This window comes from Meles meles, chromosome 1 (assembly GCF_922984935.1).
Source record: "Meles meles chromosome 1, mMelMel3.1 paternal haplotype, whole genome shotgun sequence".
Taxonomy (NCBI): Eukaryota; Metazoa; Chordata; class Mammalia; order Carnivora; family Mustelidae; genus Meles; species Meles meles.
Window position 1 is genome coordinate 49,122,278 of NC_060066.1, and position 16,805 is coordinate 49,139,082.

The following is a 16,805-nucleotide window of genomic DNA, read 5'->3' on the forward strand; positions in this document are numbered from 1 at the left end:
TTACTGTAACCACTCCTGTTAAATTTTGATATCAGAGTTATACATACATGGCAAATTCACAAACTTTTTTTTTTTTATTTTCAACACTCTGGGAAAATTAAATTGCACAGAAATTACCTTTCCTTGGACATTTGAAAAGAACTTCTAGTGATATCACTTGGGCTATGGGTTTTTAACTTTTGCTTTTGTTCTTTTTTGCTTCAAAAAATACTTTTGAAGAATGCTTTGCACAATTTCTATTTATACCATAATAATTTCTTAATTTTTATCTTCTTGAATAAATTCAGTAGCACAGTTTTTTAGAAAATTAACCAATAAGATCTAGATTATCAAATTAGTCTCAAGTTATATAAGGTATTCTATCATAATTTATAATTTTCTATCATAATTTATAATTTCTTAGTTTTTCTGTATCATTTACTGTATTATCTTTCACATTCTTTTAGTATTTTCTTTTATTATGTTTATTACATAGGGCTAGTTGCTTATTCATTTTAATGATAAAACTAAAGGAGCAACATACATTTATTAGTACTAATTATCATACCATATAATTAAAATTCCCTCAAAACAACTGTGTGAATTGTTTCCTATCAAACTCATTTGCTTGGGAGCCCCCTAGCATGGAGTGCTGGAAACAGATCAAATACTTTCATTATTTGAGTTCCATTTGTTCTTTAATATGCACACACACCAACCCTGCTTCCAAAAGAAGATATCATTACCTTTTTCCCTCCAGTTTGAAAAGTTGAGGCAGTCTGTGTTTTTTCTGCAGGAATATTTTAGGATATTGCTTTATAAACATAGTGTGAGCTGAGAACACACTGCAAGAACTCCTGTTTTAAAAATATAAAGAGAGAAAATTAAAATTTAGATATCATCAGATAATAGTTTCCAAGGGAAAGATTTTTAATTTAAGACATACAACTATTTACCCTAAAAAGCAAATGACAAAAATATGAAACCTAAACATTCTATGCTTTAAAAATATCCACTATAAAAATTGTCCATAGTGTGCCTCAGTAAGAAATATTTTATGAACATCAGATTTATGGGAATGTCAATGCCAAAAATTTAATTTTAAGTTGAGCCATCTTAAAATTTTGTTTCTGTAATTGATGAAAGCCCTTACATAAAATATGCCACATAATTAAATTCTTCCAAAATGATTCAGATAGAGTTCACATATACATTACCAAAAAGTATATTTATCTGAACCTTTGCAATGATTTATGAAAATCTCATGCACTGTATTTTTAGGACCAGAATAATGATGTGTTAGAGCAAAAGATCAGCACTTCCCAACCCGGAAGATCACTGGAATCATTGGGATGCTTCTTTTAAGTACAGATTTCTGATTCTTTTCCTGAGGAAACAAGATCTCCAAGGATGGAAGTCTGTTTGGACTTCGCTATTTTAGATATCCTATACTCCACAGTGGACCTGAATGGCTCACTTGGTTAAGCGTCTGCCTTCCTCTCAGGTCATGATCCCAGCATCCTGGGATCAAGCCTAGCATCATCTGTCTCCCTGCTCAGTGGGGAGTCTGCTTCTAACTCTTCCTCTGCCTGCCACTTCCTCTGCTTATGCTCTCTCTATACCTCTCTTTCTCTCAAATAAATAAATAAACAAATTTCCTTCTCCAGGTGATTCTTAATTGTAGCCAGGTTTGCAATCCATGGCAAATACTAAAAATGCCAATAGCAAGACCCATTGGATATAGTAAATTATCCTTCAGTGTCACATAATGACTTATATTTCTGGAAAATGTGCTTCATTCCATTTTTAATTGACAACCGCCATGAAAAGTTGGTCAATTTTTTTTAAATGTTAAACATTCATCTTAACAGCTTATTTCAGTAATTATCAAAAATGATCATACTTAATATGCCAAGGAGTTAAGCAAGCTAGGTGAAATGGATGCATTCCTGGAAACCTATAAACTTCTTTTTTTTTTTTTTTTTCCATTTTATTTATTTTTTCAGCGTAACAGTATTCATTCTTTTTGCACAACACCCAGTGCTCCATGCAAAACGTGCCCTCCCCATTACCCACCACCTGTTCCCCCAACCTCCCACCCCTGACCCTTCAAAACCCTCAGGTTGTTTTTCAGAGTCCATAGTCTCTTATGGTTCGCCTCCCCTCCCCAATGTCCATAGCCCGCTCCCCCTCTCCCAATCCCACCTCCCCCCAGCAACCCCCAGTTTGTTTTGTGAGATTAAGAGTCATTTATGGTTTGTCTCCCTCCCAATCCCATCTTGTTTCATTTATTCTTCTCCTATCTAAAACTGAATCAGGAAGAAACTGACAACCTGAATAAACCAATATCTAGTAACAAGATTGAAGCAGTGATCAAAACCTCCCAAGAAACAAGAGCCCAGGACCAGACGGATTCCCTGGAGAATTCTATCAAACATTCTAAGAAGAAATAATCCCTATTCTCCTAAAGCTGTTTCAAAAAACAGAAACAGAAGGAAAACTTCCAGAATCTTTTTATGACTCCAGCATTACCCTGATCCCCAAACCAGGCAAAGACTCCACCAAAAAGGAGAATATCAGACCAATATCCCTGATGAACATGAATTCCAAGATTATCAATAAGATCCTAGCTAATAGGATCCAATAGTAAATTAAAAAGACTATCCGGGGCGCCTGGGTGGCTCAGTGGTTAAAGCCTCTGCCTGTGACTCAAGTCATTATCCCAGGGTCCTGGGATCAAGCCCCACATCAGGTGTCTGCTCACCAGGGAGCCTGCTTCCCCCTCTCTCTCTGCCTGCCTCTCTGCCTACTTGTGATCTCTGTCTGTCAAATAAATAAATAAAATCTTAAAAAAAAAAAAAAAAAGATTATCCACATGACCAGGTGGGATTTATCCATGGGACACAAAGGTGGTTCAACATTCGCAAATCAATCAATGTGACAGAACAAATCAATAAGAGAAGACAGAAGAACCACATGGTCCTCTCAATTGATGCAGAAAAAGCTTTTGACAAGATACAGCACCCATTCCTCATCAAAACCCTTCAAAGTATAGGGATAGAGGGAACATTCCTCAACTTCATAAAATCTATCTATGAAAAACCCACAGGGAATATCATCCTCAATGGGGAAAAGCTGACAGCCTTCCCTTTGATATCAGAAACACAACAAGGTTGCCCACTCTCGCCACTGTTGTTCAACACAGTACTAGAAGTCCTAGCAACAGCAATCAGACAACAAAAAGAAATAAAGAGTATTCAAATTGGCAAAGAAGAGGTCAAACTCTCTGTCTTTGCAGAGGACATGATACTTTATATGGAAAACCCAAAAGACTCTACCCCCAAACTACTAGAACTCAAACAGCAATTCAGTAATGTGGCAGGATACAAAGTCAATGTGCAGAAATCACTTTCTTATACACTAACAATGAAAATATAGAAAGGGAAATTAGAGAATCAATTCCATTTACTACAGCATTTACCTGGGAATAAACCTAACCAAAGAGTAAAGGATCTGTACTCGAGGTACTACAGAACACTCATGAATGAAATTGAAGAAGACACAAAAAGGTGGAAGAGTATTCTATGCTCATGGATCAGAAAATAAACATTGTTAAAATGTCTATACTGCCTAGAGCAATCTATACTTTCAATGCCATCCCCATCAAAATCCCACGGGTATTTCTCAAAGAGCTAGAACAAACAATCCTAAAATTTGTATGGAACCAGAAGGTCCCCAAATTGCTAAGGAAATGTTGAAAAAGAAGAACAAAACTGGGGTCATCATGTTGTCTGATTTCAAGCTTTACTACAAAGCTGTGATCACCAAGACAGCATGGTACTGGCACAAGAACAGACACATAGACCAGAGGAACAGGGCAGAGAGCCCAGATATGGACCCTCAATGTTGTGGTCAAATAATCTTTGACAGAGCAGGAAAAAATATATAGTGGAAAAAAGACAGTCTCTTCAATAAATGGTGCTGGGAAAATTGGACAGCAATATGTAGAAGAATGAAACTCAACCATTCTCTTACACCATACACAAAGATAAACTCAAAATGGATAAAAGATCTCAACGTGAGACAGGAATCTATCAAAATCAGAGAGGAGAACATAGGCAGCAACCTCTTCAACATTGGCCACAGCAACTAGTTTCAAGGTATGTCTCCAAAGGCAAAGTAAACAAAAGCGAAAATGAACTTTTGGGACTTCATTGAGACCAAATGTTTCTGCACGGCAAAGGAAACAGTCAAAATGGGAGAAGACATTCACAAATGACACTACAGACAAAGTGCTGATATTCAAGATCTATAAAGAACCCCCCTTGGGACGCCTGGGTGGCTCAGTGCGTTAAGCCGCTGCCTTCGGCTTGGGTCATGATCTCAGGTCCTGGGATCGAGTCCCGCATCGGGCTCTCTGCTTGGCGGGGAGCCTGCTTCCCTCTCTCTCTCTCTCTCCCTGGCTCTCTATCTACCTGTGATCTCTCTCTGTCAAATAAATAAATAAAATCTTTAAAAAAAAAAAAAAGAACCCCTCAAACTCAACACACACAAAACAGATAATCATGTCAAAAAATGGGCAGAAGACATGAACAGACAATTCTCCCAAGAAGATATACAAATGGCTAACAGGCACATAAAAAAAAATGTTCAGCATCATTAGCCATCAGGGAGATTCAAATCAAAACCACATTGAGATACCACCTTACACCAGTTAGAATGGCCAAAATTAACAAGACAGTAAATAACAAGTGTTGGAGAGGAGGTGGAGAAAGGGGAACCCTCTTACACTGTTCGTAGGAATGCAAGGTGGTGCAGCCACTTTGGAAAACAGTATGGAGATTCCTTAAGAAATTAAAAATAGAGCTTCCCTATGACCCTGCAATTGCACTACTGGGTATTTACCCCAAAGATACAGATGTAGTGAAAAGAAGAGCCATCTATACCCCAATGTTATTAGCAGCAATGGCCACGGTTGCCAAACTGTGGAAAGAACCAAGATGCCCTTTGACGGACGAGTGGATAAAGAAGATATGGTCCATATATACAATGGAGTATTATGCCTCCATCAGAAAGGATAAATGTCCATCTTTTATATCAACATGGACAGAACTAGAAGAGATTATAAGTCAAGCAGAGGAGTTAATTATCATATGGTTTCACTTACTTGTGGAGCATAAGGAATAACATGGAGGACATTGGAAGATGGAGAGAAGTTCGGTGAGACAGACCATGAGAAACTGGACTCTGAAACAAACGGGGTTTTGGAGGGAAGGAGAGTGGAGGGATGGGTGAGCATGGTGGTGGGTATTATGGAGGACACGTATTGCATGGAGCACTGAGTGTGGTGCATAAACAATGAATTTTGGAAAACTGAAAAGAAATAAAATAAAATGGGGGGAAAATGATAACACTTAAAAATGAACACTGACAAACAACTTAGTAAATATTTGCCACATGGCAATGAATATAAAAATCCTCAAGACGGATTTTCTTGTTTCACTGTCAATGTAAATAATAACAACACATTATAAAATATTTATAATAGCTTATTTTCTCCTGGCCAAAGTTTCCTAAAACACCATATTAATTCTTTACATAAAACAAATACTCCATACTTTAAGAATGTTGTGTAAGTTAATTGATTCGCATAATGCAATGTGAATTTGATTTAATATGACATTAGGCATTTTCATGCCTAATCTCACACTACAGAGATACACAGAACAAGAATCTACTCCTTTAAAAAAAAAAAAAGTTTTATCTATTTATTTAAGAGAGAGAGGGACAAGATAGCAAGAGAGAGCAGGAGCAGAGAGGAGGGAGAAGCAGGCTTCAGTTGTACAGGGAGCCTGATGTGGGGCTCGATCCCAGGGCACTGGGATCATGACCCAAGCCAAAGGCAGATGCTTAATGGACTGAGCCACCCAGGCACCCCTAGAATCTACTCTTTTTTAAATCTAGTCACTGATATCATTAGAAGCTTTTCCAAGATCTTTTTTTCTCCCCATTTGGAATTAGCATTTTACAATCATCTATTTTACACATCTACTTGTAATATGTCAGTACTTGTTATATGCCAAACATTGGACTAAGATCTTTAATGATTTCTGTCTCATTATATATTTATATAACCTGACAAGGTTGCTATTCTTTACTGCCCGTTTTACATATAAAGAAACTGCAAACTTGATTCATATAACTAGGAAGTAGAGGACACAGGATACAAAGGAAAACTAAATGGACTTGAAAATCCATTCTCAGGGTACCTCCTAGTTTTGGTTCAGGTCATTATCACCGGGTCCTGCGATGGAGCCCTAGGTCGGACTCCATGTTCAGCAGGGAGTCCACTTGAGGATTCTCTCTCTCTCTTTCTCTTTGCCCCTCCCCTCATGTGCCCTCTCTCACATTCTATCTCTAAAATAAATAAATAGGTATGTAGGTAGATAAATCAATCTTTAAAAAAAAATTGTCTTAACCTTTTGGATATACTGCACCCCCAAAATAATAAAATGTGTTAGTTCTTACTAAGTGTCAGCCATTATTCTAGGCAATTTACATGCTTCAGATTATTTATCCTTATACAACTATATTAGCTGATATTCCTATCATTCCCATTTTGTAGAAAAAGAAATTGAGAGCCAAGAAATACTAAAGTCTGACCTCTTTTCTTTGTCTACATGGAGTCTATTCTACAAGACTTGGAAACTTACCCCAATCTGTGATCCGGATATATCATCTTTGGAGTAGCTGAGAAGTTTACACCAAAATGCTAAGACCTTCACTGTTGTCATTTTCTGTATGTATGACTGAGTTGTTTGCTTCACTAATCTTGAGAATTTTCAAGATTTGGTGGCTGGGGTACATGAACAAGTGTTTCTGATCTGTCTCCAAAGTAGTATCATCAAGAAGCAAAAGATGTGGAAGGTTAAAGTGGAAGAATCAAATATTATAACTAAGAATGATACAATTTTCAGAATGAGGCCCTAAGTGCCCTATGATGCTATGATGTATATTCTACATCACAAAATGTAATTTGACAGCATATTCCTATTTATGTGTCTCCTTTGAAATAAAAACATACAGTTCTCTGTGTTCAGTAGGTATGCATTATTGTCTAAAACTATGTGAAGTCTGCAAATAATTGCCTCTAAATATGGATAGGAGAAGTAGATTAAGAGAAATGATTTAAGTATAATTAGAAAGCCAGGGACACAGAAAGATTAAGAATTATGGCAAGGATGACTATGGATCCAAATATCTATTTGACACTTGAATACTGTCCACAAAATAACTTTCATAATTTCCTAGGCTATGAGTAAACACTGTCTATTGACAAAATTCATTACTTTACTGATGCTCACCTGAAAGGAAACTCACCCACAAAGAAAGAACTTCAATTTCCTCAAGCAGATGAAGGGGAGATACATCCAAACCCTATAGATTTACTCACAAGATCTCTAGGACACTTTCAGGGTGCTCTATATCCAAAGGCCACAAAATTAAATGCTTACAATAGCCAAGCACGTATTAAAAGGTGGGGACTGTGCTGAACTGGAAAGAATGCCAATAAAGCCACAACCCTCCTCTCTCTCTCCTGTTGGTGTTTTCTCATTTTTATCACATATTAAGAAAATTCCAAAGTGATCAGACTCTGCAGGTTTTTGTTTTGTTTTTGTTTTGTTTAGTTTGCTTTTACAGAACCCAGAAGTCTGAAGTTTCTTTTTTTTTTTTAATATTTTATTTATTTGACAGAAAGAAATAACAACTAGGCAGAGAGGCAGGCAGAGAGAGAGGAGGAAGCAGGATCCCCGCGAAGCAGAGAGCCCGATGTCGGGCTCTATCCCAGGACCCTGGGATCATGACCTGAGCCGAAGGCAGAGGCTTTAATCCACTGAGCCACCCAGGTGCCCCCAGAAGTCTGAAGTTTCATGTGAAATTTTGATTTTTAAATATTAGTAACTGCTGTAGGTTGAATTGTGTCCCCCAAAATTCATATGTTGAAGCCCCAGACCCTAATGCAATTGTATTTGGAGATGAAGCTTTTAGAATATAAAGTTAAATGAGATCATGAGAGTAGGGACCTGATCCGACAGGACTGGTAGTCTTCTAAGAAGAGGAAGAGAAAGACCTCTCTCTCTCCACATGCACACACGAAGACCAAGCGAAGACACAACAAGAAGACAGCTGTCTGCAAACTAGGAAGAGCATTCTCACCAGAAACTGAATCAACTGGCACCTTGATCTTGGATTTCTTGCTTCCAGAACTGTGAGAAATAAATTTCTGGTGCTTAAGATAATCTACCGTTTCATGTTATGGCAGCCTAAGCAGACTAAGACAGTAACTTACTTTTTGAAAAGTTTTAAATTACTGTGTGAATCAATCAAAATAATCTTCAAGCTGTACACCAATTACACTATCTCAGGCCAAAGAAGGACCCCCAGTTAATGGCCTTGACAGTGTTCCCTAACTACATGACACGTAGTTACTTCTTGTATTCTCTACTAGGTTGTGCCTATGATAAGAAATAAAAGAACCTTAGTCTTGGGCTCAAACTGATTTGGATTTGTATATTAATTTTTCTTTAATTTTATATAATTTTTTTTCTTTAACTTTATATAAACTTAAGCAGGTCATTTATCCTTCATATACCTCAGTTCCTTATATATGAATTAATAGATACATGTCTAAGTAATAACAATTCAATTTTTAATATACAATGATTTCATATCAATCTCAAAAATTTCTCTATGTTGCAACAAACCATGTCTTTTTCTTCCTGGGCTCAGAGCTAAAAACTACATTTCCCAACCTTTCTTGCACTTAGATGTAGTCTCATGGCTGATTTTTAGCCAATAGAACATGGAAGAGAGGATGAGAGTAATGTGCACCATTCCAGACCAGGCCCATCAAAATCTGCTCCCAACCTCACCAAAAAACCTTCCTACCCAAGATTCTCCATGTCTTTTTCTCTTCCAACTTGAAGCAAATGAGTAGGGTAGATGTGAAAACCACACAGAAAGATGGGAGAACAAAATAGGAACAGCCTACCGATCAAAAATAACCCAAAGAAACTTCTATTATGTTAAACCACTGAGATTTAGGGTTTGTCTATAACTGCTAGAATACCCTAACAACTTATATCTTCTGCATATATCTTCTGCATCCTGTTTAGTTCTGCTTACAAATTTGGGAACATAATACACTTTTAATAAAATATTTATTGATGAATTATATTTATGTGATTTCCCTAAGGCAATTTACATTTTTCATTTTAAATTAATTAAAACAAGTCACAAAAGTTGAATCTATTCAACCTCTTATAGATACTTTCCTCCTGAATTTTTCTTTTAAGTATTATAGCATCTATACATTTATTTGATGAAAACTGAAAAAATATAAATGTTATTTTTCTGCATTAGAAGAAGGTGCAGGTATAATTTGATACAAATTAAGTTCACTTTATATATATATACAGAGAGAGAGAAAGAGATAATATATTATACATTATATAAAATGGATTTACATTTTCTTTTATTTATTATATATTACATTGTATATAATGGATTTCATTATTTTATTACACTAGTAATTTAAAGAAAAAAATGTTCTGTAATAAGGCCAATGTATTTAACATACTCTAGCTACTAAATGGAAAGATCAATCAATCAGCAATCTTCAGATAATGCCACTATAAAGTGTCATTCTATTTAGTTTCCTCTGACTTAATTCTGAAATTTTTTGAAATGTTAGTATCTGGTTATGAGTACATTTGATCATCTTCCTTATCTATGGATACAGCTCATTACCAATGACTTCATGGCTTCAAAATTATTTGATTATTTTTTCAAAGGAGCTCTACTCCTATGCCACTATAGTTGATTAGTAGATATATTAATCATAAAGATTAATCCCTAAATTTTTTATTTTCATAAAGTTCCTGGGAAAAAAATTAAAAGATATGTTTTGACAAAGCCAACTGTACAGATATGACTTGAAGACTGAATCTAAACTTTTTATAGGGATATTGACCTGTCATAAAATTTTACTTCCCCTATTTCCAGAACAAATACTCAATTAGCCTATAAACTGAAGTTGTGCTTTGTGTCTTATAAACAATTTCAATTTCTCATTTATTTATCTTTAGAAAAGGAATATCTACCTTTGGGATTGTTGTACTAGTTAGAAGTAATAAAAGCAAAGCTCTGATCCACCATTTGTAATATATTAGGCATGTAGAAATAATAACTATTACTACAAACCCAGGTACAGAATATATGCATAGAGTAACAAATTCTTCATTTTATTAAAAATGTAGAGATATAGGGGAAGCTCTGTGGCTCAGTCAGTTGAGCATCTGATTGTTGGTTTCAGCTCAGTTTATGACCTCAGGGTCCTGAGATCCAGCCCCACATCAGGCTCCATGTTTGGTATAGAGTCTGCTTGAAATTCTCTCCCCCTCTCCTTCTGTTCCTGCAGCTTGTGCTCTCTCTCTTTAAAAGATAAGTATTTTTTTTTAAGTGTACAGATATAAACTCTACTACTTTATTTAAAGGACCTACACAATGAGTCTAAGGGAAATTTTCACTGTTGTAACAGAACTATTAAAAAGAAAATATCTGGCATCCATTGTCCTGTAGTGTACAACATCACACCTTAGAAAAAAAAATCTTCACAGTTTCTAAATCGTGCCAGTCTTGACTCTCTAAAGAACTCTGTTGTAGCACATATCATGAAAAAGAACTTTCTGTTACATTGTTGATCTGACAAGGAGTAAGTAATTGATGTCTCTGAGGAGCACCACATTGCAACAAAAAGGAAATGAAAGTGAGTGGATACCTGAGATGTGAGCAAGAAGTAGACAGGAGGGGTAGGATTTTGAGGAGGGCACTGGGAGGAAAATGCAACTTGACCCAGGAAAAAGGAGGGAGCCCAGTCTGAGGACCTTGATTTAGAGAAAGATTCTTGAAAGAGAACGAAGTAGTGTCAGCTTCTTCATATACCCTGGTTCTAGGAAGGGAAAGTTATAAATTCTCCCTGGGGGAAAGTATCTGCAATTTAGGTCACACGTTATTACATGTTAAGAATAAGCAAAAAAAAAAAAAAAAAAGTAATGAGGTACATGATGGCTAACTGAACATAACTTTAAAAAGAAATTTAAGGAGATAATGTGAGAAAATAAATAATTAAAGCTAGAATTCTAGGAGGAATATTTCCCAATGCAAAACCTGAAATTATACTAAAATTTCATATTCAAACTAGAGGTGGCTGGGGGGGTGCGATGGGAAAACTGTCTCATGGGCATTAAGGAGGACACTTGATGGAATGAGTACTAGGTGTTATATGCAACTGATGAATCACTAAATTCTACCTCTGAAACCAATAACGCACTATGTTTAACTGAATTGAATTTAAATAAAAAATTGTAAAGCGTAAAAAAATAAAAGAAATCAATCTGAATAAAAAAGAATAAGCAAATCTTCCACAGAAAGATTATCTGCAAAGACAAGTTACCATGAGTGGAGCATTAGACTTATAATCCTACTATAAATCCTGGGATGTTAGATATAGGGTATAGAATGGTATAAGATATTTGTAGAAATAAAAGATAGAATAACAATGATGATCAATAAGAAAAGACTATCAGGAATGACCAGACAAATTTGAAAAAAGAACTTGGAGGAACTTCTCAAAATGAAAATTGTAATTATTAAAATTAAAAACACAATGAAAAGGTTAAAGATCAAATTAGAGATAATTAAATAAGAAATTAAATTTGAAGATATATCTGTAGAAATTCCCAAACACTTCAGAGAAATAATATTGGCAAAAAAGAGTAGACAAAAAGGTCAATGAAACAGAATAGTAAGCCCAGAAACAGATCCACATGTATACAATCACATGATCAAATCAAAAGAGCAAAGGCAGCTCAATACAGAAAGGATGTTTTTTTCCAAAAATGGTATTATAACAACTGGACATCTCTTTGGGAAAAAAAAAATGCATGGATACACACACTTTACACCCTGCGCAAAATTATCTCTAAATGTAAAAGCCATAAATTTATAACTTGCAGGAAAAAAAAAATTGGAAAAGAATCTAGGTGACCTTGGGTGTGGTGGTAACTTCTTAGATTAAACATCAGAAATATCATTCATGAAAGGAAAAATTAATAAGTTAAACTTTATTAGCATTTAAAACTTCTGCTTGCAAGACACTACTGTGAGAATGAAAAGATAATACACATACTGGGAAAAAATATTTGCAAAACACCTATTTGATAAGGGACTGATATCCAAAATATAAAAATAACTATTAAAACTCAACGATAAGAAAACAAACAACCTAATTAAAAAATCAGTAAAAGAGATGAACAAACACCTCACAAAGAAGAAATACAGATGAGGGACGCTTGAGTGGCTCAGTTGTTTAAGCGGCTGCCTTCGGCTCAGGTCATGATCCCAGCGTCCCGGGATCAAGTCCCATATTGGACTCCTTGCTCGGCAGGGAGCCTGCTTCTCCCTCTGCCTCTGCCTACCTCTCTGCCTACTTGTGATCTTTCTCTCTCTCTCTCTCTCTGACAAATAAATAAATAAATAAAATCTTAAAAAAAAAAAAAAAGAAGAAATACAGATGGAAAATCAACATATAAAAAGATGCTCCACATTATATATCATCAGGGACATGCAAATTAAAATAACAAGATATCAGGGGCGTGTGGGTAGCTCTGGTAAGTGTCTGACTCCTGATTTCAGCTCGGGTCAAGATCTCGGAGTCCTGAGATTGAGCCCCATGTAGAGCTCTGCATTGAATGTAGAGCCTCTTTAAGATTCTTTTCCTCTCCCTGTGCCTACCCCAACTTGTGTGTGTGTTTCTCTCTAAAAAAGAAAACAAACAAACAAACAAAAAAAACAAAACAAGATACCACAACACACCTATTAGAATGGCTAAAATTCAGAACACTGACAACACAAATTGCTGTCAAGGAATGGAGCAATAGAAACTCTCATTCATTGCTGGTGGAAAGGCAGTGATACAAACACTTTGGAGACCAGTTTGGTGGTTTCTTACAAAACTAAACATACTCTTACCACGCAATACAGCAATTGCATACTTTGGTATTGCCCAAGTTGGTAACTTAACATTCACACAAAAACCTGTTCATGAATATTTATAGCAGGTTTATTCATAATTGCTAAAAGTTGGAAGCAACTAAAATATTCTTCAATTGAATAGATAAATTGAAGTACATCCATAAATGAACATTATTCAGTGACAAAAGGAAATGAGCTATCATGTCATGAAAAAAGATGAAGGAATCTTAAATGTACCATTGCTAAGAGAAAGAAATCAATTTGAAATAGCTAAAAACTGTATTTTTCCAAGTATGTAACATTTTGGAAAGAGTAAAACTACAGAAATAATAAAAAGATTGGTGGTTACCAGGGATTAAGGATGGAGGGAAGAGTAGGTGAAACACAAGGAATGTTTAGAGCAGTAAATATTCTTTATGATACTGTAATGGTGAATACATGTCCTTATACATTTGTCAAAAACCCTAGCATGTGCAACACAGTGAACCCTGTTATAAATATAGACTTAGTCAATAGTAATATACCAATATTGATTAATTAATTGTAACAAATATACCACACTTATGCAAGATGTTAATAATATGGGAAACTAGGAGAGTAAAGGGTATTTGGAAACTCTACTTTCTGCTCAATTTTTCTGTAAACATAAAACTACTCAAGAAATAAAGTCTATTAAAAATATATGAATGAGGGCGCCTGGGTGGCTCAGTGGTTTAAGCCGCTGCCTTTGGCTCAGGTCATGATCTCAGGGTCCTGGGATCGAGCCCCACATCAGGCTCTCTGCTTGGCAGGGAGCCTGCTTCCCTCTCACTCTCTCTGCCTGCCTCTCTGCCTACTTGTGATCTCTATCTGTCAAATAAATACATAAAATTTAAAAAATATATATATGATTGAAATAAAAAGATTTACTTTGTTGTAGTACACAATGAGGACTTAAGATAAGAAGAGACTTGAGAATGGAACTTTAGTCGTAAATGTAGTAGTCCTGGAGACAGGTAATAAGAACTAGAGTTGAGTTCCGGATAAAAGGTAAGTAGCAAGTATTAGAAATACAAAGGAACAGTAGAATCTAAGTATAACGTATGGAAAAATAAAGAAACAAGTGTATAAAATATGCCTACAAGATTTTCATGTTTCAATTACTAGGTAAATGGCAAGTATTCAGCAAATATCTTTTGAATGCCAGCTATGTTCCTTGAACTGAAATAGACAATGAAAATACAGTGGTGAACCAAACTCATATAATTGTTTCTCTCTGGGAATTCAGAATCTAATTGTGATAATACTGATAAGGAATGGAGATGAGAAGCAAGTTTTTGTAAAAACATGGGTTTGTTTCTTAATTCAAGATATAGGGATATTTGAGGGTTAACCACATTTAAGAGATTATTTATAGCTTCTCTAACTTGAGAAGGTTTATCTAAGAAAACATCCTCTAGAACAAAGTTCCTTAAGAGGACAAGAAATGGAAGAAGGGGATTATAGGTTCCTGGAACAAATTCTAATGTGTATGAGAGGGTCCCTCCACAAAATACCAAGCAATTCTGGGGATACCAGTAAGGTGTCTGAGAATTTAACTCAGTTCTTACACTGCCTGGAGGTAGTGCAGGATCTCACAGATTAAGGGTTCAGTTCCACAAGAAGCTAAGGATGGCAACATAGTAGGAGGACCCTAGGCTTGCTTCTTCCCTGGAACACAGCTAGAAAACTATCAAATCATTCTGCATACCCAAGAAAGAGATCTGAGGATTGACAGAATAAACCGCACAACTAGAGAGAGAGAGAAGGCCACACTGAGGAAGGTAGAAGTGCAGAGATGTGGTTTGGGGAAGAAGTGAATCATGATGCTGTAGAGAGAAGTGAGGCCTAGTCAAGAAGCAAGGTGAGGAGGCGCCTGGGTGGCTCAGTGGGTTAAAGCCTCTGCCTTTCGCTCAGGTCATGATCCCAGGGTCCTGGAATCGAGCCCCGCATAGGGCTCTCTGCTTGGCGGGGAGCCTGCTTCCTCTTCTCTCTCTCTCTGCCTGCCTCTCTCCCTACTTGTGATCTCTATCTGTCAAATAAATAAATAAAATTTAAAAAAAAAAAAAAAAGAAGCAAGGTGAGACAGAGTAGAGGACACAAGGATATCCACAAGAACACTTTCCCAGAGTATTGTCTGGGAAAATGAGAGAGAGGCTAATTTTTGTGTTTTTCCAATCAGCAGGGCTCAAAGAGACAGGAGTTTTAGAGGTTCGTGGGGTTGGCTGGGATAGAGACCTGAGGGTGCTGCTCTATTTCTGGAGAGAAGGCACACAAGCAACTGCGGATGGGTGGAGGGATGTGAACAGGGCACCATGAGAGGATTGCCTAAGGCACTGGGGAAGGGACTATTCACTCTTCTTGGAGTGCATCTGTAAGAGCTGGTATTCTCAGAGTCACTTCCCCAGGGACAAAAGAGTCAGTGGGCACCGTTTCCCTTCCTCACCCTCAGCACAGCCGCAGAAACACCTGCTGAGGGTGGCTAAACCACATACTGGCTGTTTAGCCTGCTTTGTTCCAAATCCCATGCCCCAGTACTATGATGCAACTTCCCTTCTTCATCAAACCTGCATCAGTCCCAGTGTGGCCAAACCCTCCCCCAGAAAACCAGCACCAGTCCCCACCACACAAGGTCCTTAAAGATTGAAGTTTTAAGTAAGCAGGCTTGGCTGGGATAGAGCCCAAAGTGCACTGAGCTGCTCCACGCAGGCAAGCAACGTAGTAAGAGAGAGCGTGAAAGTAGCAATCTGAAAAATACCTGGGATGAATAAGGTGAAATTATTCATTCTTCTGAAAGTGTTTCCCTAAGAGCAGGAAGCACAGAATCCCCTCTCTGGGGACAAAGAAGCTGGCTGGCACCATTTCCCTCCCCACTCCTCAGCATAAATCAACTTAAGTAAAACAGCACTAGGCTCTGCTAGTACGGCTTTTCTCAGACAAGTGTTCCTAAGGACCAGTTCGGCAGGTCCCTTCCCCAAAAAACCAGCAAAATACCCCACATTCACCATGTCTACTGACCATAGAGTTCTGCAAAGCTTCAGTTCTGGTGAAAGTAGCATTAGGTCTCATTTAACAAGCAGACCAGAACACAATTAGTTAAAACTCACCATACTCTGGCCAAGGTTCAAACACTGTCCATTGCAGGCAAGGAGAACCTCTTCCAATGACTAACCTGAGTGACAGAACAGCAAAACACAGCAGCAGAGTGCACACAGTACACACCACAGACACTTTCTGAAGCACCAGACTCTAGACACTATATAATCTCTTCTTCATAAAACCATTACTCTCAGAAGCAGGAAACATAACAGGACTTAACCACACAGAAGATGAGACCCAGACAAAATGCCAAGACAGAGGAATTCATCCCAAAAGAAAGAACAAGAAAAAATAATGGCCAGAGATCTAATTGAAACAGATATAAGAAATAGGCCTGATCCAGAATTTAAAGCAATAGTGATAAGAATATTAGCTGGGCTTGAGAGGAGCGTGGAAGACATCCAGATATAACATGCAGATATAATATGCAGATCCAGATATGACATGCAGATATAAAAGAGCTAAAAAACAATCAGCCCAAAATGAAGAATGCAGTAACTGTGATTCAGAACCAGGACAGAAGGATAAAAGAAGCAGAGGAATGAATAAGTGATGCAGAAGATAGAATTCCAGCGGAATTCCAGAGGAAGAGAAAGCAAAGCATGGAACTTCTG

The 16,805-nt window shown here is 36.9% G+C and overlaps 1 protein-coding gene across 1 annotated transcript in view; it reads right to left on the reverse strand.

Annotated features, from left to right (window-relative positions):
* The window catches only part of CNBD1 (cyclic nucleotide binding domain containing 1), a 385,468-nt gene that overhangs the window by 340,673 nt on the left and 27,990 nt on the right, over positions 1 to 16,805 (reverse strand). Inside the window, exon 3 of the mRNA XM_046007793.1 lies at positions 726 to 836. Within this exon, the coding sequence (XP_045863749.1) occupies positions 726 to 836 (111 nt within the window). The remainder of the gene's footprint in view (positions 1 to 725; positions 837 to 16,805) is intronic.